Source organism: Charadrius vociferus, unplaced genomic scaffold (genome assembly GCF_000708025.1).
Source record: "Charadrius vociferus isolate BGI_N301 unplaced genomic scaffold, ASM70802v2 scaffold122, whole genome shotgun sequence".
Classification (NCBI taxonomy): Eukaryota; Metazoa; Chordata; class Aves; order Charadriiformes; family Charadriidae; genus Charadrius; species Charadrius vociferus.
The window spans coordinates 409,495-437,465 of NW_009647008.1; the positions used below are offsets into that span (position 1 = coordinate 409,495).

Sequence of the window (27,971 nt, forward strand, 5' to 3'; positions counted from 1 at the left end):
ATGGAGTCTTTTGAAGGACCTAGTCGGGTTAGCAGGGATAACTTATTAGAAGTCCCCACTGTAAATGATTTCTCTTCAGAGGATGAAGATGTTAAACCTGACATTAAACATCGTTTCTCTCCACTTCCCCGAAGGCGGAATTCTGCTTCTTCAGAGGAAGAGGAGGCCGAAACCCCCACCACCATCGCAAGAAAAGTTTCATTTGCTGATGCATTTGGGTTTGATCTTGTGTCCGTTAAAGAGTTCGATACCTGGGAAGTTCCAAATACAGGACAAAACGATGACATAGAAGATGAAGTTTTCCCTCAGGAGGAATATTTTTTCTCTCAACTGTTTACGTTACCTGCTTCACAAGAGGAAGTTTTGCAAAAAGTGCGAGAGCAGAAAGTACTGTTGGAGTCAATCGTGTTCCTGCCTGGGATTACCTGTATGAATGGCATTATACGAGTCCTCAATGTATCCTTTGAAAAACTGGTGTATGTTCGAATGACACTGAATAACTGGCTCAGTTATTACGATATCCTCGCAGAGTTCATGCCTAATTCTTGTGGTAGTGAAACCGATCAGTTCTGCTTTAAGATTTCTTTGGTGCCTCCTTACCAGAAAGATGGAGCTAAGGTGGAGTTCTGTATACGCTACGAGACATCAGTTGGTACCTTCTGGGCAAACAACGATGACAAAAATTACACACTGATTTGTCACAAGAAAGAAACTGTGCCCAGGGTGGATAATAAACCGCATAAAGAGGTTGCTGATAGACATCTTAAAGGCTGCTTAAAGACAACACAAAGCAGGTGAGGTTACACCTTAACTTTTGGTAATTTACAATATAGCTGGTTAACTCTGTATAAATTTGTTTGCTGGAGCTACAAATGGCCGTGCTGTTTTCTTCTATTTTTTTTTTAATGATAAATTAGACCAAGACTTGTTTTCAGTAAAGCTCTTGTATATATCAGCCGGTAGTTTTCTGCAGACAGATTGATATTGCAGACATTTTTAATACATGGCATGCATGCCACTCATTTGAAAAGCAGTGTGAAGGTCTATAAATTGTGGGCTGTGTACAGACTTTGATCTCTGTAGGATATAAATTGAGCTGACATCAGTGAGAGCTTTGCTCCAGACTGAGGTAGCTGTACAGTTAAAACACTTTACATCCGCTTCCTTGGTAAGTCAACAAAAATTTAAAAGCAAAACAAATCCTGAGTTTTCACATGATTTATTTCATATTTCATTCCCTATATACAATTATTAAAACAGAAATGGGACTGATGGTTCAGGAAGCTGATAACTCAGGGAAGGTTCCTATTGCAATTAGAATAGCTGGTACAAACTTTTCTGCAAGTGGTTGGGCTATTCTGCAAGTTGTATATTAAGGTAATAATAGGGTAATAATTTTCCTGCTGCTGGTTGATGTTTCTGTTTCCCAAATGGTGGAGTACTATGTTAATTCTAGAGTAAAGTGGCAGTGGTTAGCTTATAACTTACTCCCACATAAAGAGAGACACTCAGGAACAGTAACTTTTGGCTTCCTACTCTGTTCTTAACTCTTTTCTGTAAGCAAAACAATGTTGCCCGTGAAAATGTAGTTCTCAATTTTTTGCTCACCAAATTTGCTATAAATCAGTTGGAGTTCTGCACAACTGAATCTATATTTTGCCTGCAGCATCCTTAGCAACGCTTAGATCCCAGAACTGAATTCATGTGGAGTTTTTAGGTCCTACAGTCTTTCCAAGTAAGGCAGTGCTGTTTGATTTCCCTGGTGCTCTTCCACTGGACTGAACTGTTGGGGAAGAGGGATCAAAACCACAGCAGTGGTGGGAGCTTCAGGAGACAGGAGACAGCCAGGGCTTCCCCTGTGCAGAACCTCCCTTCCCAAGACCCGGACTTGCTGTGCTGAGAGCCTCTGCCAGCCCTAATTGCACGTCAGCCCTGTGAGGAGAGGCGCGCAATACAGCTTAGTGCCTGCATCAACACAAGGGTGTAAGAGCAGCCGTGGGGCTAACCCGAGGCCTGGTTCATAGCCAGTCCACAAAGCTCTCCTGATAAGTGTTCCTTGGCCCATCTCTGGGGCCATCATGATGATGCTTCCATGGGGGAACATACCAGCATGTCACGGTTCTTTAAGTTGTATCTGTCCTTCAAGAGGTGTCACGAGACCCATTCTGGGTAAATAAGGTAGCCTGAGATCCCCTGCAGAAGGGCCATGATATCAAATACCACAGGCATATGCAGGCAGTGTGACTTCAGCCTGCGTTCAGGTAGCCTACGTGGAGCAGATGATGGACACGGAGAGCTGAATCTTAATTTAGTGAGCCCAGGGCTTCCACATGCTTTAAAGACTAACCTGCAAATTTAGATACAATTGAGGATCTAAGGTCAAATGACTCCTAAGAGTTTAATTCCCTGAAGCCTCCTGTGACATACCTAGTGCTAGCATAAGTTGTAGAGACATTTCTTCTGGGGGATCCTCTTTTACATGTTTATGCTAAATGTGTTACATGTCAGTCAGACAGAGAGGTATTTTAAAAAATGGGAAAGGAGGTAACATATCTGCTCCTTAACATAAAATTACCTTGTCACTAATCAGAGTATAAAGTTATCTCCCTCCATATCAGGCTGCAGAGGAATGTACGTATGTGTGTGTCTGTGTGTATACATATCTACGTATACATATATATACCTATATGTGCATATTTGTTCATTCATACACATACACACAGAAGTATATTTGTGATATTAAAACTAACATGGTCAGATTCTTGTTTACATTAAGATCTGTGACATATTTTTGGCAAACAGTTAACTAACGTGTACTTTCAAGACCCTCTTTAGTGGCAGAAGGATGTAAAGAGACCTTACAGTAAATGCAAAAATGAGCTGAAAGCATTTTTGGAATATGGTTTCAGTGGTCGTCAAGGCTTCTGAAAGACAGTTCTGGCAGATTGTAATCCAGGACCAATTTTATGCTACAGGGACTTCATTGACTTCACAGGAGTTACAGCTTTCACCAGTGTAAATGAGGTCAGCATCAGGGCCTTTCGTTTCAAAAGAACTAAGATGCCAACCTCCATTGCTCACTTGTTTTTCAAAGTGTCTTTGTACATGTTGCCCCTTTGAGTGAGGAGGAACACCCTGCAGACATCTGCAAAAGTACCTCATTATTCTCCTTCAGACCCTCATTAAAACTCCTTTGCTTTCATGTCTAGAAAAAAGCGCAAGAAAAACAAACCCCCAAAATTGGCAAAGTGAGGCTGCTGATGTGCTATGACTCCTCCATATCACGTTGAACAGTGCTGCCTGTTTCCCTGCCCTCCTCCACCAGCCCGTCTCTCTCTCGCCTCTTGTTTTATGTTCAGATGATAAACTCTGCTGCATTTATATATGCAGTGCTGGATGTTTACAGAACATTTAGCAAAGTGGGGGTCCTGGACCATAACTAGCTTGTCTTAGGAACTTCAACAATGCTAACAGATATACACAGAAGTAATAACAATTTTACCTATGGTTCACACAATCAAGACGCAGGTAAGGAATATTACTGTCCATGACAACGAGATGGACATCTTAAATTAAAAATTTCTTTATAGCAATCTGAATAGAAGGCTATTTTAACAGGATGCTTATTTAGGCCCCTATTTCAGATTTAGAAACCTGTTATAACTTTTTTTAAAAAAAAAAAACAAAACTTGGCTCTGAGATATTTATACTTTCTCTTAAAATGTGCAATTTACCTCTTCAGTTAAAAAATAGGACTGTTAAAGAACTATATTTTTTAAGCAGAGAGTCTGATCCACTCTAGGGCATACTTGTGTGGCTCATTAAATGTCATTAGTGAGGATTAGTTGCATTAGTTAAGTGAAAGGAATAATATGCACTTTCAGAGGAAGTTACTGAGGAAACACAATACGACTGTATCATGTTACCCTTAAGAATATGAACCAGGACATAGTTGTGTGAATGAGGGCAACGGGGTGGCTTCTGACACCGTTATTAAGAAAGAAAATAAAAACTGACTAAACCCTCAAAAGTTGCACCTGAAGAAATGATCATGAAAAACAAAACTGAAGGGAATAGCTAAGTCTGAAAACTGTCTAAGTTTGGATATTCAGAACCACGCGACTTAAAATCCTGCCTATTCATTCCATGTTTCATTTGCTTTTGCTTCTATGTCTAAGCGTGAACAAATATTCTTCTCTTAAAGATTCAGAAAGTATTTGCTTCTAACTGTATTTGTCCTAGCTAAAATTCTTTCCAACATAAATTTTAACAATTTTTGTGTTTTTCAAAAATCTTGAAAGGATTCATAGGCATAAAATATACTTTGAAAAAATATTTGAATTAATTCATTTATGTTTTAGTTTATCTGGAAGTGTGCATTTAACTTATACATACTCATAAATACACTTTGGGGGAAAAAAATGCACTCCTAAAATTTTCCAGTGACTCCTCTGTCACTGGAAAAGAGAGATCTTCTGACAGTAAACATCCCTGATTTCTATCGTATATATACATATACCTAAACATTCAGAAAAATGTAAATGAATTTTATCGGCTCCATGCTTTTATCTTTTTGTTTGACTCTTGTGCTTTTGGGACATGAATAACGATTCTGAATACAAATTTCTCCTGGTCCTCAGGTTTGGACCACATGATTTTGTTGTGGACCCCAAGCTCCTGCATCCGTCTGATCAGACAGGGACGGGTTGTGTGTTGCATGAGGCAAACTCCTGTAGATCATGCTGCACGGCGCAGTGATAACGACCTGCAAACCATTTTCCCGGTCACTGGTGAGGCTGCGCCCCATTTCTGTGCTTGGTCCTGGTTTGCCATCTGTCAAGAGAGCAGCGGCAGCAAGAGCACAAGGAAAATGGCTGATAAGCATGAGAATTGTTTTACAAAAGGGTAAAATGTGTATTTCGACTCCTGTCCTCTGACAAGGAAGGGGGAGGCTAGGATTTTTATCATAACTGTTAGAGTTATCCCCCTCTCACCTCTCTGAGCCCACAAATGTATCGCTCTGAACTGATGATGGTCCTGTGCTTTTTTGTTGTAATTGCCAGACTGTACTTTTCTTTCAATGGTAGTGCTTCAGTTCACTTCCCTCCGTGGTACCACTTTAAAATAGAACGCAAAATAGGGCGATGTCTCATACAAGAGCTGCTCTATGTACAGTGCGCAATAAGAAGGAAGAGACTAAAACCCCTGGGTCTGTGGGCTGCGAGTGCCAACTTCAGCAACGTAAATACCGAATGGTCTTAAAGCAATTGCCAGTGAGAAAATGTCTTCTGTGCATGAGTACTCTCCCGTCTTCAGCTGCTGTCTCGTCCCCTTTCTGATGGAAGGCAAAGGAAGTAAGTTGCTTAAGATCCAGCCTGGCAGGACCGCACTGTGTTCAGTCAGTCCTCCCCAGGCAGATGGCAGACCAGTGCCCAGGTTGCCTCGAGAAATGCGGTTCTGCATCAGCTCCTCTCAGCCTTTCCCACAAACCCATGACACGATTAAAAAAATCAAAGACTTCTCTGGAAGATGTTTGGAAATAGCTTCGCGTATACTTTGCTATGAGGAACAACTGTATTATTCCCATCTGGTCCATTTAAAATATGGCATTTAAATTATGTTCCCTTTTAATCCTTGTTCTTTTGATTATTGCACATCATAATCAGAAAGGGAAAAGGAGAGCAGAAAAGGTGTTGAAACACGTGTTGTCTTTGTGTACTGCTATTTAATCTCAGGGTTGTTTCTGGCATCTCAAGTCACAAGTTACACCTTGATGAGCATACAGATATGGGATTTGACTAAAGTTTATGACTATTATTAGGAAGTGACTGCAGTCACTGTTTTTACCAGGAAAGCAGCTGCTAGAGAAGCTATCCATTCACAGGGAGCCAGCTAAAAGCAGCACTCCTCTGCCGTTCAATCTGACCGGGTATTCCCAGCCCTTCTCTTGCCTCCTGGTTATTGCCAGTCTCTGCCAGTTGCAGAAATAGGTAGCACTGGCACCAAAATAAGAATTCTCCAGGTATTGGAAGACCATGATTATCAGGGACACGGGATAATTATTCAAGGTGATCCGAAATATATTATTCAGACAAGTGGAGTAAAAGCAAGATGTGGAACTGAGGCTGAGTAGTAGGAATACTTCTTAATATTGACTCTAGAGTTATCTTTTAAGGAAATTGCTGCGGCCTTACCCTCCAAAGTAATTTAAAATAAGCTAAGATAAACTACTTGAGAAATGTTCTACAGGGAACAATCCTACTTGGCCAGGAACTACACTCAATGGTCATTTTCGATCTGTCTAGTCATAATATTTCAAAATCCAGGCATACTTACTATTTGAACTATGAAATATATTAAAGACCCTAAAGATAGACATCCAAGTTAATGCCATAAGGCTCTGAATGCTGTCACAGAAATGCTGAAGAAACAGGTGGAAGTTATGGATGAGAATGGCCAGCACAGAGCAAATAGACACCTGCTAACCATACTTGTGATCTCCTAATTTGAGCGTACCTGATGACTGAAAAACTGCCTCATTTTTGCTTTTGGTGATTGTGAACTATTCTACCCATGTGCCATCCATTTATTGCACTGGAAATATTAAAAGAAGCTTTTAAACTTTTAAGTAACAACATGTGAAAATGGCACGTAGCTTTACTGGCAATCTTAGCATAGTGTTTACTATGGATCTTATTAGTATCAGTGGTTTCTCATTCACTTCCATGATCTGTCTTAGAAACTGGTCTCACCAATGCCACAGAACAGAAATTTGTGCTCTAATGTATGGGAAATACTGTTTGCTATAAAGTTTTTTCAATTGCTCACATAAACCCATATAAAATTGATGCTTTGTAATCTGAGTATCATTTCTCAACCATATGATAAGTAAGTACTTGTAATTATACATGTATTGCTCAGCTTTACACTTGTAAGAGTTTTTTTGCAGTTGCTACAATTTCATCACCTTATTTAAATATGCCAATACTGTAACACTGTTACAACTGACTCTTAGAGCTCTTTAATGCAGCAACTGGCTTGATCCTGCAATAGGCACAATAAATAATTTAATGAACATCAGGAGTCTCACTGAACTTTGTAGAACTCTGCACGTGTAAAACTATCCTTGAATGTTAATATTTACTGGACAGGAGCTTCTTTCTATGGTCTTTCAGATCACTGATTAAGGACCTTTGGGCCAATAGAAATATATTGGTAAATGAACTCCTGTATTCCATTGTTCAATGACTCTTTTGTTTAGTGAGAGATCTGTTTTGCAAATTGAACCACGCTGGTAATGACCATTTCAATACTCTGTCTCCTGTCCACTGTTCAGGTATCGCAGCTCATAAGTGTTCAGTTGGAAAAAAAAAAAAGTTCCACTACATTCACCTTGACTTGGCTAAATGTTAGTCTTGAAAAGATGTTTAAAGTCAGTGAAACATTAACCGAGAGCACTGGAGTCATATTTAATCAGTGCATTCACTACCAGTGTCATTTGAGCTGTTTATTCTGATTATGAACTTTAAGCCATGATCCAGCCACAGCACTGCAGCTCTGAAATTGAAGCAATTGGTTCAGCTGCAGTGCAAGTCCAGAGAACCAATCACCCACCGTACTTTTAATATAAAATGTGGATTATCTTCTCAGTTACAAAAGGTAGAAAAAATGGTCCAAACAAATACTTTGCAAGTTAAATGCAGTCCCTGCCTTAGGGCAAAGGAAGAGATAAGACCTTTTAAACACCACGGGTGCATGTTAGAAGTGGTTATTTGATCCCTTGGCCTTCAGTGACACACAAGAAAATATTAGTTGATATGCCAAAGCATAATGGGGGGCTTGGTTTTCTGACTGACTCTCCACTCTCCTCCTGATCTGTGGAACCAGCTGATACTCTGACACTAAACCCTAAGATTTATTACTGTTGGTTACTAATAGCAGTCCTAAAGAGCACTGAAAAGCACTGAGCTACATAATCGAATGTGAACTAGGTAAAGCTGGCAGGTTTTTCTTACCTTGCGCTGAGGTGCACCAAGTAGGTTTGCATTTACATTTTGCTTTGCTGCGTAATAATTGTCCCTGCAATAATGTTTATGGCTGCTGGATGATAAGCATTAGATGTTCAAGCCTAGATCACTTCATTTTGTGGTAGAGGGTTGAGAAGTTTGTCAGCCTTTCTCTCTCCCCAGCTAGCCTAGCAAATCTGCATCAATGCTTTCTGGGTGTATTCCAGGTCTTCTTGACAGAAATATTGATATGTATCACACAGCTGCCTTCTTGCTCTGTGGTAGTAAGACAGTACGTGAAAAAAAAAAAAAAAAAGGTTATAAAAGTCTCTTCTTGTCCTGATAACACCTGGGAATTTTATCCTCCTGTGATACTTACTGAATTTACAATTACTTTCCAAGATTTAAATCATAGTTGTCCTCTCTCTAGAATGACTGGCTAAGGCTTGTTGTGGTCACCCATTCTGTTCTCCTCCCCAGGAGTGGTATCTGTGTCTTAGTCTCACCTGACTGCCATCTATCTAGCTACAGTCTCTCTAAGGCATCTGTCCCCTTATGTCACCTTCTTGCATACATGCCTCAGCATATTGCAGTCAGCCCCCAGGAAATGGCTCTCTTCTGACATGTCAGTAGGGGACTGCTCCTTCTCTATTTTTTTCCACGTGAGTTCCAGGGAAAGACCAGGTGCCATATAGGCTAAAGGCTTTTTCCTCTCAGATGTATCCAAAATAGATACAACTTGGGAGAAGTGCAAGACCTGTTGATGGTACTTGGTTTGCTCTCCTTCCATCTTTTAAAGCAGTGGGAGAAAGAAGCAAAAGAAGAACAGAGGGGCTCTACCTCCAACTCCTTTCTAAAACACCATTTTGATATTTGACCATGGGTCTTCCAGGCAAAATAGCAATCTAAGAAGTGTCTCCTCCAACCTCAGGCCAAGCTTAGCCCTTAGGAACCTTGACCCCTAACTCATCTTTTCCACTTTTTAAGTAGCCTGGCCCTGGAGAAAGGCATCCCAATAATAAGGTGCTGCATTATTAATTCACAGTGGAGCTGTCAATAGATCTTCTAACCTTGTCCAGGGAAGTCTTTCTTAAAGAATTTCCTTTTTTCTCAAATAGTTAGTCCATTCTGTCAAGGGATTTATGCATTTTTCTGACCAATCTGCGTACAAAGCAGCTGTGTAAAAAGACTTCTGAACTGATTTCTTTTCAACATTGTTATGTGCATATCATAATAAGGTACAACGAGCATGACAGAGCTATAAAAGGGTCTGATAAAAGTTGCAATCTTCCTGTTCATAGTTTCTGTAGCTTAATTTGAAGTATAACCAATTTATTATGCATGGGGTTTTCTGCAGTCTTTGTACCTATAGTCATGAGAATTGGGGATAGACAAGGCTATATTAAAAGTTTCAGCCTGGCACCAAATTGGTGTTGGGCTCCTGTTTTAGGCTGTATGGAACTAAAATCTTCAAATGGACAGATATACATCTATATTTTTAAAAAGAATGTACAAATGTTTTGCCATTAAAACTCAAGGTCTTTTTTAATGAGCTAGAAAATAAAGACTAATTTCTTGGGACTTTGTTTGCTTTGAGGCTATGATTATTCTCATCCCAAACCAGGCCAATGCATTTTGTTCTGTGCCACCTATGTCCCTGCTTCAATCATAAACTAAGACTGAAAAATGAAAATATTAGTAATTGGAAAATATAATCCCCTGGATAGCACCAATCCAATAATCTTAATAAAAATAGGTTTATTACAAACATTGCCTGAACCCTACTGGGAATTATCTTTTCAGAAAAAACACTCAAATTCCCTTAAAGCTGCTCTCTTGATCAATTGTCCCCCTCGATACTGTTAATCATCACGCTATATACCACTTATTCTGAGCATCTTTTTCCACTTTGCTTTCCAAACTTCTTTTTCAGTTTCTCCTTGTTTAGAAGCTACTGACAGTTCTTTGTTGTCCTTTTTCAGGCCCACCTTTCCTCCTCATCTGGTGGCAGCCCCTTTTCCTAGATGAGATGACCAAAATTAAAGGGTATTTCCTCAAGGTGGGGAAATACCACAGATTAATATTCTCTTCCTCGGATTTCAAATATTTAAGTAGAGGTTCTTTGCGGCTCTATTTTTGTGCACAATGCTTGTGAAGGTTGCTAGACTGGCTCTCCTGAAAATGCAATCTATTCACAGTGCAGTTTCAAAATGGTAGCTGCAGTCGAAACCTCCATTGCCATGCCAGCGTGTAAATATGCTCACCCACTGATCTAACGACAAGTGGGCTACTCTGCCCCCGTGCCTCTATCCTCTGCCTCCTGACTATCAACAAGGGAGCTAATTAGTGTCAGTCCTGTTTGTTTGGTGACACCCATTTACTAAGAACTAGATTGAGCTTTCTCTAACACTGCTGGTAGTTGAAGGTCATCTAAGAAAATCAGTCTTGCCTAGATTTGTAATAAGGGCTCTGAATTTATGTACAGCTTTATTCTAACAGGTTCTCTTGTAATGGAATAATATTTTAAAATATTATTCAGTAATTTCTACTCAATGTTCACACAACTATTAATTTATGGCTATTGATTTTCTTTGCAGTTTTCGCTTTAATTTCTGAATTTTTTCCTGTGTGGTCTCAATCAGTTTGGAATCTAACAATGTAATTTAAATTATTGCTTTCTACACTTTTAAAATGAAATTATTTTTCTGTTGTGCTTCTATTTTTTAAATGCCTCCTGCAAAAATTAAACATATAAACAGAAGGCAGGGATACTGACACACATGACAGGCAATAGCAACATTGTGGTTCAGGCACACATAACTCGACATCTCCACTAGGAAGGATCATTTGAAGCAAAAATACTCTGAGATAGGAATTGGACATATTTTCAGGCAAAGCTATGTGACAAGTAGAAATTTGGGTGTGTGCATTAGAAGGCCAAAACTGAGGAATGGTGCTCGCTGCGCTTCAGTCGCCCTCTGCTTTGTTGTCAGCACTGATGGTGATGCTCCACACCGTGCTCACACTGCGCTCTGCAGTTTCTTGGTCTCTGTGTAATTTGTGCAGCTGTTGGCTTCTGCTCTGCCCAAGGTCTTGCTCCCTGGCCTCGCAGGAGGCAGCTGTTTCATCATGAAGATGCAGCCAGCTGCCCAGGCCCACAGCCCAGCCATCTCCTGAGCTCTGTTCCCCAACACCTCCCTGAACTTCAGCCCGGCGCCATCGGTTTCCAACACAGCTCTGACGCCCCTACCTAGCATTCAGGTCAGCTTCTCTTAACAGTGTGTAAAAGCCGGAAAACGACTTAGAGCATTTCCCTGAAAGGTGGTGTAGCTGAGTACTTAGTTTCTCTGCAACTTTCTTTCAAAGCCACTTTACTGCTTTTTTTTTTTTTTTTTCCCCCCGCCCTACTAATGGATTTGGTACTTGAGAGCTCACACATGCTGCAGTGTTGACACTGACTGCCTTTTGCTGGTTGCCATCTTTGCTCTGCTGCTCACTTTGTCCTCTCCTCGCAGGGCAGACTCTCCTGAGTTCTGATTTTATGTCCCCAGCACCTCTGCCTTCTTGGCCAGTCATAATCCTGTGTCCAGTTGTTTAGTGCTCTCCCTAGGGTCTAATATTTGAATTTTATTTCATTGGACTTTATCCTTATGTCCTATCTTAAAAGAGCAGAGGACCATTTAATTTTCTCATGCTGCAATGTCAGTTTTCTTGTATTTTCTTCCTATCTACCTTAGACTATTTGTAGGGTGCACGTCTTTTTCTATGCACCTTAATCTTCATATGCTAAGAATCTGGTTTGAATGATTGAAATTCTTTAGCAATCATAAAAAACCTTATTCTGTATTTAGGTGATTCCTAAGAAAAAAAATGTATTCCCTTAATTTCTAGCAAATTCTTATCAATACCTTTATATACAAATTGTTATAAAGATAAGCTATTCTTATCTAATGGTTTCTAGGAGTTTAAGACTGTCTCAGCAGGAGTTGCTGAGGGATGAAACTTCTAATGATGATTTAAAGCAGTGAAGTGTGTAGGCTGAAACTGAAATAATTATTGCTGTAACCCTCTAAGCACTCTAAGTTCCTCAAGAGAAAATACTTTGTTCAGAACAGACCCTGAACAACAAAATGCAAAAAAAGTGAAATAATAAAAAAAAAAAAACCCTTGGAGCAGGATGATAATTTAGAACTAGAATCAGTATAATGTGAGGATGTTCTCAACAACCGCTCACAAATGCATCAGACATCACAATTAAAAAGGAATAATAATTATGGCCCCATTCTAAAGTATGTAATATTCTATTCCATTCAATAAGCCATGAACACTTTAAAACCATCAGTGTAATCCACAAACCTATATTTACAACATTAAACTGGATGTTCTGCCTTTTCAATAACTGTCATCTCATCTCTATTATTTTCACCTCAGACTCTAATTGTTTCTTTTATAGGAGCTAACCTACCAGTGTCCTTGGCAGTACAGTTTATGGCTCATGCATTTACAGTAATTGTTTGGGCAATTTGCCACACAGTATAACAATCTTCACATCACAATCAGTTTTTGTAATAAACAGCATTAGTTGTGAAAAATACAAGTGATGCATGATTCTTATGGTAGATAAAGGGCACTGAAGATGCCCTTTAGAAAAAGAAAGGAAAATGCTCAAGCCTTGAACTGCTTGAGAAAAATACTGATGTCACAATAGAGCTAATTAATTTGATGGTACAAACAAGAGGGGGAAAGGGCCTTGCATTCATTAGTGTCAACTCCAAATAAGAGCATACCGTTCATAAAAATAATATTCTGCCTTCATTTAGACAAAACGTGCAGGTAAACAAATCAGAAATAAGCACCAGTTCCTGCAATAACTATGATTTCGCTCCTTAGCTTTATCAAGGCTCTTTCTCATCTTTAGCCTCAGGGAGCTCAAAGCCTGGGTAGGTACAATTTGCAGGTAGACCTCTGGGCGAGGTCAGATCCTGTTGCCCACCAGCATGGCTGGCTCCAGTGTGGTCAGCACTGTGGGGTGCTACTGGGCACTGGAGCTTCTGTGCATGGTACTGGTCCGCTCCTGGGAAGCTGAGCACTTACTTAATGGCCTCTTGGTACAACACATAGGTGATTGCACCTGAAGATGCCCCACCACACACGACTCTGCTGAAGACATTTTGTGGCCACTCAATTTTCAAGCACCCAGAAATAACAGGTCAAGTGTTGCCTGGTGGGGAGGCTGTTTGACACTTCTCCAGCAGGCACATGCTCCTGTGTTAGAAATTCTCCAGAGGAGAAATAAGGTATATGCCTTCTTGTGCTGGCGCACGGGCAGGTAATTCTCAGCGACCCTGTCATCTCCATGCCATCTGAGAGCTTTGGCTTGTGCAGAGGCACGGAGAAGTGAGGCCCCAGAAAGCACAAAGGTGGCTTCAAGCCAAGGTTGTACCTCCTGTTCTCAAGCTACGCTGTGAATTCTCTGGCAGTACCGGGGCTTGAGACTAATATTTATCGGGTGCTGGAACCAAGTGTGATAAGAAATCATGGAGTGGTTGTATTATAAGACTATAACTTCAACAGTTGATAAGACAGGCATCAATTTAAATCAGTAGGAGACTTGTCTCTGTAGTGAGTTTTGGACTGAGCCTTATGGAGGCAAGGAATGAGATTATCTTGTTAAATGTTTCGTTCATATATTTAGTGAGGGAGATGATAGAACAAAATTAACTATGGACAGCTCTTCACAAGAGAAGTCAAAGTCTGCACTTCGGAGATCTGCACTGGGATCCTTGGCAGCTCCTGAACCCCTTTCGCCAGCTGTTGTACAAAGGCAGAGAGGCCAGGACAAGATTTGGATCTAGATCCCAGAGGGTGGGTGGGATGTATCTTCAGTGGTAGTCTCACCACAATAATGACACCAGAATCAAGCTTATATTTTTAACATTTTTTTTCTATAGCACCAGGCTTTTTTTCTTCCGTGCATTTTCTTCTCTCCATGAACGGGTTTTGCTAATATTTTCTCTCCTGTCCCACTGGTATTTTAAGACCAGTATAAACAGAGCAATGTTTTAAATGTAATTTTCCAGTAAGCCAACTGTTTAGGGGGGGTTATGAAAGTAAAAAAATGGGTTGAATTCTTACTCTACTGTGTCTTACGAACAATTTAATAGAACTTTCAAGTTTAATAGAGCTTTCAAGCTCTGTTTAGACCCTTACACATACACAGCCTTTCCTACTGCTTTCCAAAATTCCTTCTTCTTTAGAAATTTAGTTTTGTTGTGTGTTCGTGGGTTTTGAATGACATTGCATACAATACTACTGAAGTTCAGAATTACATGTAGAAAAAACTTTATTTAGGTTTTTATAATGTTCTTTTAACCCAACTCCTCCAAACCTTTTATAGTCTTTCTGCTTCCAATGCACATGTAACATTTTCCAAATAATTTTTGTTGTTGCTTGTTTTATTTGTATACATGTAGTTATTTCCTTTTCTACTTCCTTTTGACATGACATCTGCTGCTAATGATCCAAAAATAACCAAACTACCAGCCCATCCCTCCCCATGTGGTCCTTCTCTCCCCAGCTCTGTGGGGTTACAGTTCTGTGCAGGATGCCTGTTTGGCTCCTGTGACATCTCAAACCTGAGCACTTACTTGCACTAATTTACTTTTTGCTCTTCTGCTTCTCAGTAAAACATTGCTGACACATTTAACTACTTCTATTCAAGGATCTCATATGTTGTTTACATCCCAGTGGCATCATTCTTCAACAAGGCTGGCTATTTTCGGCACTAGATCCAAAAGCACTAGTTATATTGAAGGTTGCTGCTGTATTAGGCTCCTCTTAGGTTTAGAAATCTGACATGAAATTAAAATAGAATTACTGTTTGGTTAACAACTTCAATCTTGCCAGCTCCTTTTGTGAGGACATTTTAGCTTCACCTCAGCTTCAGGGTAGAAGAGGATTATTTTGGTTTTGAATCCACCTTGAAGTAAAAACCAGAAGCATGAAAGATTATGGGAAAGCCTAAGCCTATCTGTATTTTTAAATAAAATTGTATTGAAAATTTTTTTCCTCTTGCATGTTTTTAACTAAATGCTTGAGAAATATACTCTTTAAATACTTTAACCTCCCCATACCTCTCTAAATTTCAGACTAAATAATATATTGCCTCATTTTCTTTTAAATATGTGATAGTATAAAATTGTTCAGGTTTCATTAATTTCAAGAGCTTTGCAGGTACATTTATGTCTTTCCATACTCTGTAATTCAAAAAATTTTAGACTTTTCCTACATTCTGTAAAATAAACATCATGTGATTTAGGTATTAAAATCTAGCTTAAGTGGATATAACACAGAACAATGTGAACGGTGCTGTGGGTTATACAAACATACAGATACAACTTTTGCCAAATATTGGTGTGTGAATTAAAACCACGACAAGCTATAACAACCTCACCCATTATGAAGAGATTAGTAGCTCCTGGCTATAGTCCCAAACCTATTTCAGAGCAGACCAAAGCACCTGCTGTTCCACAGTGAAATGTGCACTTCTGAAAGCATAACTCTCAGGGCATATAGCTGCATAGCAGCATTTGAAATAGGGCTGGACTGGGACTATGAGACCATGAAGTCTTATCCCTTGGGAAATGTGTTGCATAATCCCGTTCACAAAAATATATCCATGTTTCCATATCGAGACCTTCTCAGATTCTTGTGCCTGGTACTTGCACTGAAAGATTACAGGATACACTTTTCTAATGCTTACAGGTCTTCTTTTAAGTTTCCACAACAAATGTTTTTGTGAACTCTTTCTATTAATACAATAACAGAGTCTTGCTCCTTAATATTTTTTCTCCCTTCTCAGTATTTACCCCTTTGCTATATTAATAGGGGGCGTTTATTTCTCCTCCCAGATTTTATTTTGCTAGGCTGAAGATAGAAATACTCAGTTTGTCTCCTTTGCTAATACACATTTTTCACCCTGCCAGTCTTCTTGTAGCCCTCTTCTGCACCTGTTCCAGTTTGAATTAATCTTTCTTGAACATTGTATACAAATGTTCCAGAGGAGTTCCAACTAGTGTCTGGTGCCGTCAGAAGAATAGTTCTTGGAAATCTTTCATTACTGGGAATACCTTCTCTGATGCATTACTGCAGAACTCTTTGCCTTATTGCCCCGGCCATCTCACACCGGTGGCTTGGAATTGTTTTCTGCCAAAAACAAACTCAGATTTTCCTTGTTCATCTGTTTCTTCCAATTTCTGAGCCCTTGCTTTGTGGCAGAAACTCTTTCTAGTCCCTAAATGTACAGCCTGGCACTTTATAATTTTGAATTTCATCGCTTATCTATTATTCTGATCCTTCAGGCCACCCATTTCTTTCAATCCTCCTCTGTGTTGGTGATGTTCCCAACCTCCTATCTGCCATGGATTTAATTTAACTTTGACTTTTTGTGCCTTGGTCTGTAATAACATGACTGAGTAAGTCTGATCACACGACCGGTCCTCTCCAATTCCCCAGCAATGTCTGCCAGCTCCGCACAGCCCAGCTAGTGGGGCCCCGCTTGGCACGGAGTCCCTCTTCCACCGCCCAGCTCTTGTACTCATCTCCCTGTTCTCCAGTTTAATTAATAAATTTCCCATGTGGCTGCACAACAAATGCTTTAATGAAGTCCAGATAGATTAGATAACTGATTTTTAGACAAGGGAAATACAGTAATCTTACCAAAGACAGATATTATCAGGTGAGTCTGTAATTTTTATGCCATTTTCCATTTATCTTTATTTATTCTCTCATTTAAGTTTTGTTCTAGATCTATTGTGAAAACTTTTTGAAGACACCTGGGCCTTTAGTTGCCCTGACACTACTCTTCTTTTTCATAAATGTAGTTAATACTTTTCCTACTCTTCTGATACTGTAACAGTAGTATCAGGACCAATTTGATAGATCTGAATAGCAAAGATTTTAAACCAGTGTGTGATTTCCTCTGTTGGGTCTCTCAGTGTTTTGGGTTGGAAATTATCTGCTCCTCTTAATTGGAGCATATTTAAACACCAACTTCTGCTCCCAGACTCAATGAAATACTATCATTTTCTAAATCTCTGTTCCTATGAGTTATGCCCTGTAAGAACTCTGTTCTTATAAGGTTCTGACACACTACTAGCACTGTGGTAGAAAAGTTTAGAAGTCTTTTGATTGTGGGGTTATACATAGATTGTCTGAAATCTTGATCAAACCTCACTTCTAAAAAAAATCCTACTTAACTTAAAAAGACTAATTCCAAAGCCTTGACATCTCTCACTTTATCCCAACCCTTTCTGAAGTCAAAGCAATATTGTTTATTGACTAATCAATTTTTTTCTCCTCACTTATATGTTGTCTATCTACTCCTCATCTTTAGGTTTTATTTAACTTTTTTTTTTCTCTGTTTGGAATGCCAATTCTACATAACTTTGGGACTTCTGAACTTCTGTACATAATATCTATCAACTTTTCACCCTTCTCAGTCCTACTAACTAATCCCTGAACTTCCCATTTTCTCTTTCTGAATGCAAAATAATAGTGATAACCTGTTTTCATGACGTCTTTGTTTTTATCACTCAGTCCAAGTGAATGGTAGTTCCATCAAGAATGAATCACATGAGCATAAGGTGTTTTTTTTTGAAGTTGGTAGAATTTCTTAAGTTCCTAATGTACTTTATGAAGATGTTCCCTATTCAGCTGAAGGAGAAAAAGTAACTGCACTTCTGCGGGTATACAGGTACTTATGTTGGGGGGGAACTGCATTAGCTGATACCATGGATTTTTCTAGCTTGCATTGTGATCAGAATGTCTGGATCACTTAAAAATAAAACTAAACATTTTAAGCAGAATACAAATTTTGTGTCTCTCACTACACAATGTAGGCACATTTAGACCACCCTCCACAACACAGGGCAATAATTAATTTAGAAAACAAAAGCTTCATTACTATTATAATTAAAAAATCTATTCATGGAATTCTGATAGTTAGCTAGGAACTTTTCAGAGAAATATGGAGAAAAAACAGTCAAAAACCTTACTAACTAGACAAATACCTTCTAATTGACACTGTTTGGGGAAGGGGTAAATTTGGTAAAGGGGCTTTTGTGAAGTATTTCAGTGTTTAGGGTGTACATATATTTTTGATATTGTTCTGTAGTTGTATGCACCTGTAGTCTCAGCATCTTATCAATTCTTAGATTGAAGTAGTGCTGTTAAATGACTGCAATATCAACATCCTCAATTTAGGTTAATTTTAGATTCCCCACTAGAATAATTATATGAGGACAGATATTTCTGGTGTAGAAGTGAAATGAGAAAAATACCTGTTACAGTGACTTTCCCTGTACTTAGGTATTTGCAGGACAGGTGTGCGCAAATAATGGGCTATAAACCAGCAATCTTCATAAAATTCAGTGCAACATGCAAGAAGTTATATTACAAACCCTGCTGTGTGGATCCAGGCTGTGAGGCTGTATTATTTCTATTTATTACCTATGTTGCAGTTGTGAAAAGAAACTTGTGGACCAGGGCTCCGGATGCTACTAGAACAAGAGTTAAGGACAAATTAAACTCAAATCACCACAAACATAAAACTGAGGGGCACTGTTTGTTACAGCCCCAGCCACTACAACTCAATAGCTATGTTCCAGTTTGAATTCAGAGTTACAAGGTGAGATTCACTCAGATAATTTCAGTTATCCAAAACTAACGGTTCCAGCCTAAGGCAGTGACTGTACATTCCCTTATGGTCAGTCTCCTCCAGAGGCAGAGAAGCTCCTTCGAAGGATATGTCACTCCATCTCTCTCGTGATGTCCATGACAGAGGGAATGAATCTCCCTTCGGAAGTGTTAATCTCTCACTGCTGATGATAGGGATGATGTACACTGCTGCCTGAACATAGGTGTTTAGAAAACTAAGGCTAGATAAGGTAAACCCCATCCTGGCACATGCCCATAAACATCCAGCTTGAAGCAGCTTCATACTTGTTCATTTAAAGGTTCGGAAAATAGGCACTCCTCCTTTAGCATCCTTATTCAAAGACTGTGTGTATATTTTACACTGGAAAGTTGTTAGTGAAAACAAATTAACCACTGGTGAGGGAACATGGGGAACTGGAGACAGAATCCAGTTTCTCTTTTCTCCAAGAAATGAGGAGTAAGGTAAAAAGTAGGGGTCTTGCTCGTACATCCAACTTCAAGAGGGAGGCAAATCTGCTCTCCAGTTTCTCCCCACATGGTCTGCATCCTAGTAATTTCGGTACTTTTGGGATATGTGTGCAGTTGGGTTTTTATTCTCATCAGGGTGTGATAGAAGCTGAAAGTACCACTGCATCTTGGTTGCGAGCTCTGACTGCCAGTAAACTATAATTTTAGATGTGGGCATGAACATGTCTCCTTCTTCTGGCAATGCTTCTTGAAAGCAAAAAATGTGTCAAACTCAATTCCTTTAAGAAGTAGATGAGGGCCCCTTCTAGCAGCAAAGAATGCCATCCTTGCTTCCCAAGACGTGCATCCACATGGCTGAACGCTGCAGGTAGCCAACTGCATTCAAAGAAAAGCTTTGAGACACTTTTCCCCCCACTGGATAGCATTAGAAAGTTCCCTGCTGTGTCCATGTGGTTTTGGGATCATTATTTTGGGGTGACTGAGTCAGCTCATGTGTTATACATGTCTTGGGTCCTAATTCGGGGCTTTTGCAGACACCCTATTAGCACCTAAATGCTTTAATGTACCTGTCTCATGGTTGAGCCCCAACCTACACAGTGTGTAGACTTATGGAAGCAGGTGGGTGAAAAAGATGCAAAAGGGCAGAAGAAAACTGGGAACTAGATGTAACACTAAGATAAGCATTTGAACATAATAATAATAAAAAAAGATGTATAAATATAGAGCGGTAATGATTTACCTTAAAAACCCCACAGATCTACTGAAAACAAGGTCCTGGCTCTGCCAGCCTTTTCAGGATGAAATGCAGATTATAGCAACTGCTGCCAGGGGAAACTACATCTTGGTGTGAGTAGGAGAGTGAGAAGCGTGCGGAGGTTATGCGTGTACCAGAATTCAAGAGTGACATGACATTCATATGGACGGCAAAAATATTCAGCATTATTGCAATTAATTGTGAAAAAGAACCGCTGAGAGAGCGTTAAATCTTCTGCGTCAAGGACAACTTCTAACAACAAAAGGCCAAGAGGAAATTTAATAGGGCAGTGCAAAGTACTCCAAGTATTTTCCTACAAGAACTTTACATCTTCCCCTGAAGTATCTGATGGTGGCCAGTGCCAGAGATCAGATGCTAGACTGGCAGGTTTTTCTGTCTGCTTTAGTCTGGCAATCCCTGTAAAGGCTGGATTTTAAAAAGTTGGTGACAGTCGATGTCTAGGTTCTCTTAACAGAGTATAAATTTAGCATCCTCCTTCTGAATTAAGCATTTAGGTGGCAGAGTTAATGTTATATCAATTCAAATGAAAGACGCTAGGAGAAAATAGAAGGGGAAAAGATTAATATTTGAAAATTAGAAAGTAATTTTCAGTAACAGAGGTGGACGGCTGGTTGAAAAATGCATAAATTAAGACCTATAGAAAAAAAAATGCTCCTCATAGAGAAGTCATTAGGAATGATATAATAATTTACATTTTACATAAGTGACATTCTTTTTAATTTTTTTTTCCCCCTTTTCCATTAAAGGTTACATCCCTATAAACAAGCAATTCAAACTGCTATCACTTTGCAGTGATATTGATGAGGACTGCAGGCACTCAGCTTCTCTCTGTAGGTGTTTGTCATGTTGGACCTGGCCTTTGTTTTCACAGCCAGCAAAACAACAGCAAAAATTGCACGGGCTGCAGGGAAGCAAAATTAATTCCTATCGGCCAGGCATAGCATAGCAACAGGATTTATACTGTATACACGCAGGGAGAATCTTTTGATTTATTTCAGATAACAAAGATGTCTTTTTGCAGCAATCTCTGTATACATACAAATATTTGAAAAATATAAGCAAGAGAGAGGCCCGGTCTCCTGAACACATATATCCTTCCGGACCCCTGCTTGACCCCAAAGTTACGCTCTCCTGTCACTGACCCATCTAATCACCTTTGTGCTGCTTTCTCAGAAAAGGCCTGGGAAAACCCATCAGCTTTGCAATGTAATCTGAAGGTCAACACATTTTCATTTTCTTGGCCAATTCTTTCTTTGACCAAGACTTAATATCAGGTCACTCAAATACAGCTACATTTTGTAAAGCTGTTATTTTCAGAATTTCAAACAGCATTCAAAATTTGGTGTAATTAACTAGTGGTCTTTATAGCTGTGTCTAAGAGGAACTAGAACAATAATTTTTGCAGAATAACACAGGAAGTTTCTTTTTGTTTAACAGCAAAGAAGAAATATTGGCAACGTCTGACGATGACACATGGAATAATTCAAGGACTTCAGGTACAACACCCGGTTTAATTAGTTCTTCCTTACTGCACATGTTAATTAAAAAATAGTGTAACAAACAGCCTCATGGAAATGATTCAAGTCTGTTTTTGTTAATTCTTCAGGCACAAACATCCCAGAGATTGTTTATTCACAAGCGGAAGACAAAGACACCATGCCAGCTAATGAAAATATAAAAGATAAAAATCCAGAATACAACCGGAGTGATCACGAAGATGATGAAAAAGAATTAGAGTTGCTGGTAAGTGTTATACAATTATATCTACGGTATTAAATGATATGAATCCATTTACGCTTCAAAGCTGGTGAAATGCCCCCTTTTAACAGAGCTGACTGATGTACTAATTTACAAATGTAAAGCCTTGGTCTGTACTTTCATTGAATCTCTAACTGATTCAACAATAGAAGGTGCTTTGATTTCGGTACAGTGCATCAACTTTTTCTGGTCTGAAATTAATGACTTCTCCCTTTTACTTCTTTATGAGAGGCTCTAAGTGACAGTTTGAAGGAATTAGAAGAGTAGCGTTTCAAAAATCTCCCCTCCTAGTCTCTAGGACATGAACATTCTTAAAGAAACGCTTTGTATTTGGTAAAATTCTTATATTTATGGTACTGTTTGCTTTTGGGTTTTTTCAAAGGATAACTGTGCAACATGCTATATAGGCAAAATAAATAAAGAAATATTTATATTAGGACATTTTTCTATATCAGTATTTGACATTAAATTTTTTTATAATAAATTTCACACTCAGTGAACATTCAATCTATTTGGATTTGTGTGTGTGCATGTGTGTGTGGTTTGGCTTGCATTTGTCAGTATGAAAGAAAAAATGGCAATAAATGAGACACGTACAGCAATCTATTATTCTCAGTGTCTGTTCTCAGCTCATATCATTTGGGTGCATAGATTCATAATCATAGATTATAATAGCTATCACCTGTGAAAATGTGAATGCTGAATCAGACAGGAGAGGAAGATGAGAACCATTCTTTTTTTTTCTTACAGATAGTGAGAGAATAAATTCCTCTTATTTGAATATAAATTTTTCTCGCCTTTTACTTAAAAAAAAGTTGAAAATTATTGCTTATTGTGGGACTTTTCACTGCCTGAAAGTCCATGCCTCCTTTTTTTTCCCTTTTTTTTTTTAATGGTGAAACATAAAAAGGAGGACCTCTAAAATCCCTTGTTCTCAGTCCACCCTGTTACAAAAAGCAGGATCAAATATAACCGTTTGTTTATCAATTGCCAGGATTGTCCGTACAATAAATGAAGGGGGAGCTATAATTTAGATGTTAATTTGCACTATGCGCTCTTTAATGAATTAAACAATGAAGGCTTATAATAGATGGAAATACAACCAAATCTTTGAAACGCACAGGCATTGGCTCGCAAGACAGCTGTGCAGTTGACAAGTAACATGAGCCTTATGTGAGAAGAAGGGGAAATCGTAAGATTTGCATATAATTATTGAGATCATGCAAATGTCAGTTATGAGGAGGGGAAAAAAACACAGGCATCTCACTGTTAAATCCTGACAGTTGGCATCACCGAAGAACTCAAATACACTTGAGCACTGGTTGGCAGAGGGTCATTAAAACAGAATTTGCAGAGACATTAGCTCCCTCACTTTTCTTTGAGTGACGTTTTACTATTAATAGTTTGCAGAGGCTTTGCAGAAAACATATTAATAAGAGAAACTGTAATGGGGGTATCTACAGCAAGTGCAAATGCATAAAGGGGTGCCCAAGAAGCTAGCCTCTAATTGATCAGCTAGTGCTATCAGTGTGACTATGCTAAAGTGAGAAGAGAGTGCAATGACAAGCAGGCATAGCTGAATAATACAATATGATATTTGGGAGCTAGGAGGGAGAGTGATTAGTTTCTGGCCTTTTACTTCGCTAATCTCATTTCCAACTCATGTCTTACCAGATTGTCTAAAACCAGCCTGGTTTGAAGCCTGTAAAATGGTCCCTGAGAGAAATGAAGCACCAATAATCCTTACAGTATTTGTCAGTGTGAAATGTGTCTTTGTTTTAGTGGACAATACTGTACATTACCAGGCTTTGATGTACTGTATCAATGCCCTCATTTAAGCGCCAACCTCCCCCCTCACCCCACGCTTCCCTCTCTCCAAACCTAGAACCAAATGTATAGAGAGTGAATTAGCCTCCCTTTAAGGGAATATTCTCTTCAGATTTAATTTGTATAAAAGGCAGTAGCAGCTTACTGAACTCATGAATAAAGAGAGAGGGTTCTGAATCCTATTTTATTTCCTGCATCTTTCAGCACCACCATAAAGCTCATTACCTATGTTAAAAAATACATACAATGCAAATTTTGCAAATGGTTTGGAACATGTTTCCATAAAAGCTATGTTACTGAGAACAAAACTTTCCGTAACGAAATCCTGCCTCCTTCATTTGGCATATTTTTGCAAGGCACTTTTTTGATCACCCTTTTCTATTCTATTGTTTCAGCTAAATCAGCACTTCACAGGAGCTAGAGGTACGTCTTCCAGAGATGAAAGGAATTTACACACAAGAGAACCAGTTAATTTTCCAAGTGAAACTGAAAGACTGGAGAAAAAGCTAACCTGTACAGAAAGAAGCAGTGACTTGCTAAGGCACCCTGTGCCGATCAGTTCCTCATCTGAAAACACTTCACAAGAGGCAGGAGGAGAATTAAAAGATAAAGTTAAGTATTCCTTAAGAGATTATAATAGTCAGCCATCAGGGAAGGAAGTTGCTGCTGGTTCGGTAAACAGCGGTGAGTGGTCTTTGGAACGTACTGGTACCAGTGAAAGCCTTTTATCGGCAAAATATTTTCCTGGGACAAAGCAGAATGAGGCTGTTGATATTATGGCTACTGTCTCAAGCCGACAAGGAGAGCGCCTTTCGAAAGGTGAAACAGATAGTGCCTCGGGAAGTAAGATGATGGAGAAGTTATTCATCAGTGACGATGCTCTTGATACCTCGAAAGGGGCCTGTGAAACGAGACCAGAAACCATTTCTCCAGAGCATGATGAATCCATGCAATTAAATGCGTGCATAGCAGGGACGCTGGATGGCAATGCTAATCCAGCTCCGGAGCACCAGGCGCCGCAAATGTCTCACCAAACTCTGGATTCATTGTTGCCAGACGCTGACAAAAATGAAGGAAAAATCAAGATGATTGAAAGCAAAGTTCGGGTACATTTAAGAGGAGATTTATATGCTGACACTTTTGCACATGCTGATGTCTCAATAGATTCCGCAAAAAGCCAATATACGCAAAAAAAAGGAGTTGGTGAAATGTCAGGAAAGAACTATAACACTGATGCAGGTAAGGAGAAGAAAGTAATTGAAGTAGCAGACCTGGCACTAATCGGGGAGGAGGAGGCACCCAAACCTTTCAAGTCACACAGAAAACAGGCCTCCAAAGCGTTGAACACAACACCTCTGTCAGTTGAAGACAACAAACAGGCACCCAGGCCCGCACCAGCAGATCCCCCGGCATCCTCTCCAGGGGATGAAAGGAGAGCCGAAGGCACTCGGGAACACAGGGGATTCACGAGGTTAAAAGACAGAGGAAAGTCAGACAACACAAACAAAGGAAGACCGATAGGAAAGGAAAGCAAAGCAAACCCTGCCGAGCAGGGGTGGCAAGAAGCGGGTAGCAAGGTTCGGTGGGGAGCGAGGGGGATGGTGGGGCCTTGGAGTACGGCAGCCTCAGAGGAGTTGTTTACCTGCCAGGAGGCAGAGAGTTGTGAAAAGCCTTCTGTCTCCGAGCAGGGTATTACAGAGGAAGCAGCGGCAGGTACAGCTTATATAATTAAAACAACATCAGAAAGTGCTCCAGAAAAAATGTCTGCCAGTGAAAAAGCAGTAATTGCTAAGCTACCTCAAGAGACTGCACTAAGTGACAGGCCCACAGAGGAAAAGGAAACAGCGTTTGATACACATGAAGGGAGAAATGATGGTTCACATTATGCTCTTTGTCAACTCAACACAGTGGGTGTATTATATGACACTGAATTTGAAAAGGAATCAGTTTTAGATATTTATAATGCACGCGTACATGAAACACTGCAAGGAGAAACGATGTCTGTATGCAATAGCAGGGAAAAACGTGCCAAAGCACAACCAGACATCAGCAATATTCTACCTGTAGGAGAAGCAGTAAAGGCTTCTGATACCAGAAAGAAAGAAGGTTTGCAGCAGGGTTTATATTCAGACGTATCTAGATGTCCCCTGAGTGCCCAGAAGCATCTATACAGAGAGGAGGAAGAAGAGCTCTGTAGGGAAGAAAGCCATGTTGGTGGACTTTCCTATTTACGTGCTAAAGCTGAAACAAAAATGCCACCTTCTGGTACAAATGCTGTGCCGGGTTACCATTATAAAATCTCTTCAGTGGCATCTTCTGAAAGGTCCATTGTAGCAGGAGATACGGAGCATCTGTATAGACACTTTGAATTCAAAGTCATTGACAAGGTTGCTGCTGAGTCAGGGTATGATTTAAATCTACAGAATGAAATGACAGGTATTAATAAAAAACACTCTCCTGAAGCTGAAAAAAAAGAAGTACCTTCCACTTCAGACACAGTGATTTCTCGAGAAGGAAGAGGAAGGAATATAGGTCAATGTTTCCATCAAGCAGAGTTCAAACAAGAAAAGTCATCGAGGCCAGAGGTTTTAATTAGTAAGCCTACTGAAGAAGTTGGAGGGACAGGCTCTCAATCCGACCGTTTGATAACTGAGGGGAAAACGCTAAACTGGCTTGATGACTCACAGAAGGAAAGCCAGCACACTTCTGATTCTGCAGATATTTCTAACCAGAAGCGTGAAGCACTTAAGTTACCTAGTGAGTCTCCAGGTTTAAAACATATTGCTTGCAAAATCTTTTATTTCTTTGTCTTTCTTTTATTTGCTGCAACACTCTACCACTATGATTTGATGGTTTGTCTTGCACTGTACCTGTTCTCCTTGTATTGGCTATACTGGGAAGGAGGGAGAAGCAAGGAGTCTGTCAAGAAGGAATAACATTGATTGTCAACTGTGCTCAAGATCCTTGGTCAATAGTTTCCAAACCCTCCAAAAGCATTGTCACTGTCAAAGAGCTTATTCATTGTTAGAACCAAAGCAAGTTTTCCAATCTTTTTTAAAAGATTACATATGAAGCTGAGCCTTCATATAAGTAATTATACTATACAGGACCATTATATTTGGATCATTAAATACCTATATGAATATGAATTCCGAAGCACGTCAAGTTAAAATGAAGTACAGCTGTTGCTCCTTAGCAGGATATGAAGAAACAAAGCTTCATATCACTTTAGTACTTAAAACCACCTTTTTTTTTGCATTAATTTCTTTTGCAGGAAGTGTCATATTCTTCTGGGCTTTTTTTTCTAAGGTTTTGTGTAGTACATAACAACACAAGGAATGATATGAAAACTAACTCAGTATTTTGGTACTGATACTGCAATTGATAATCTACTAGTGTAATTAGCCAATGCTCTGAGAAATATGACATCCATTGATAGGTTAATATTTTTTTCCAAATTTTTATTTCATTGCTTTGACTTAACGCTCCAGTCTTATTCCTGTTTGAAAAATGTAATGCTTTGACTTCAGTAACATCATGTAACTTCTGGGATGCAACTGCATAGTGGAATAAATGTGCTGTTTCCACCCTGAAGAGATTGAAAGCCACAGCCACAGGCCTTTCACCATGCACTCACCTGCATGAATGTTTTGGGATTTTCTAAACAAGAACTATGTAACATGACTGAGAATTTCACTGAAGTAACTGTTATTCTAGATAAAGCCTTTGAATGACATTTTTTTCATCAGTGTTGCTTGAGCATATCTACAAAGCATTAAATAAATTTTACAAAGGAGTGCTATGACTGTGTTGACCATGACTGAATTAGGTTTATTGCTTTTTTCTATGGCTTGTTGCCTAGAGCTAATCACACACCAAGAGAAAACAGGGCATAGCCCTGGCATTCAGTGAGGCTTCTTTGTGTGGTTTGGGTGAGGCAGAAAAGCCTGGCATCGGCCCTAAGGAGAGCCCAGACTTGTCCTGTGAAGCAGGAGGCAGGCAGAGCAGGCATGCTGGCATCTCTGCTGCTCTAACATCGTGGATCTCCCACATAGGGTCATGTCCAAAGTTTGTCTGGAAAGAAAATGATGGACAGATTATGATTCACTTCAGCCATTTTCTTGATGATAGTCACAAATCATAGAATGGTTTAGGTTGGAAGGGACCTTAAAGGTTATCTAGTTCCAACGCCCCTGCCATGGGCAGAGACACCTTCCACTAGACCAGGTTGCTCAAGCCTGGCTTTAAACACTTCCAGCGACAGAACACCTACAACTTCCTTGGACAACATGTTCCAGTGTCTCACCACCCTCACAGTAAAGAATTTCTTCATAATATCTAACCTAAATCTCCCCTCTTCCAGTTTAAAACTGTTACCCCTCATCTTGTCACTACAGGCCCTTGTAAATAGTCACTCTCCA

General features: G+C 39.6%; 1 protein-coding gene across 1 annotated transcript; it reads left to right on the forward strand.

The window, feature by feature from the left end:
- On the forward strand, positions 1 to 26,486 carry PPP1R3A (protein phosphatase 1, regulatory subunit 3A). The gene is made up of 4 exons (XM_009895421.1): positions 1 to 794; positions 21,403 to 21,461; positions 21,572 to 21,708; positions 23,946 to 26,486. Exons 1-4 carry the CDS (start codon positions 1 to 3, stop codon positions 26,484 to 26,486), a joined length of 3,531 nt encoding a protein of 1,176 aa, XP_009893723.1.
- Positions 26,487 to 27,971: the final 1,485 nt, after the last annotated feature.

Coding starts and splice junctions, on each gene's coding strand:
- PPP1R3A (XM_009895421.1), top strand. CDS start 1: ATGGAGTCTTTTGAAGGACCTAGTCGGGTTAGCAGGGATAACTTATTA. Junction 795..21,402: donor TTAAAGACAACACAAAGCAG/GTGAGGTTACAC, acceptor TTTGTTTAACAG/CAAAGAAGAAATATTGGCAA. Junction 21,709..23,945: donor AAAAAGAATTAGAGTTGCTG/GTAAGTGTTATA, acceptor CTATTGTTTCAG/CTAAATCAGCACTTCACAGG.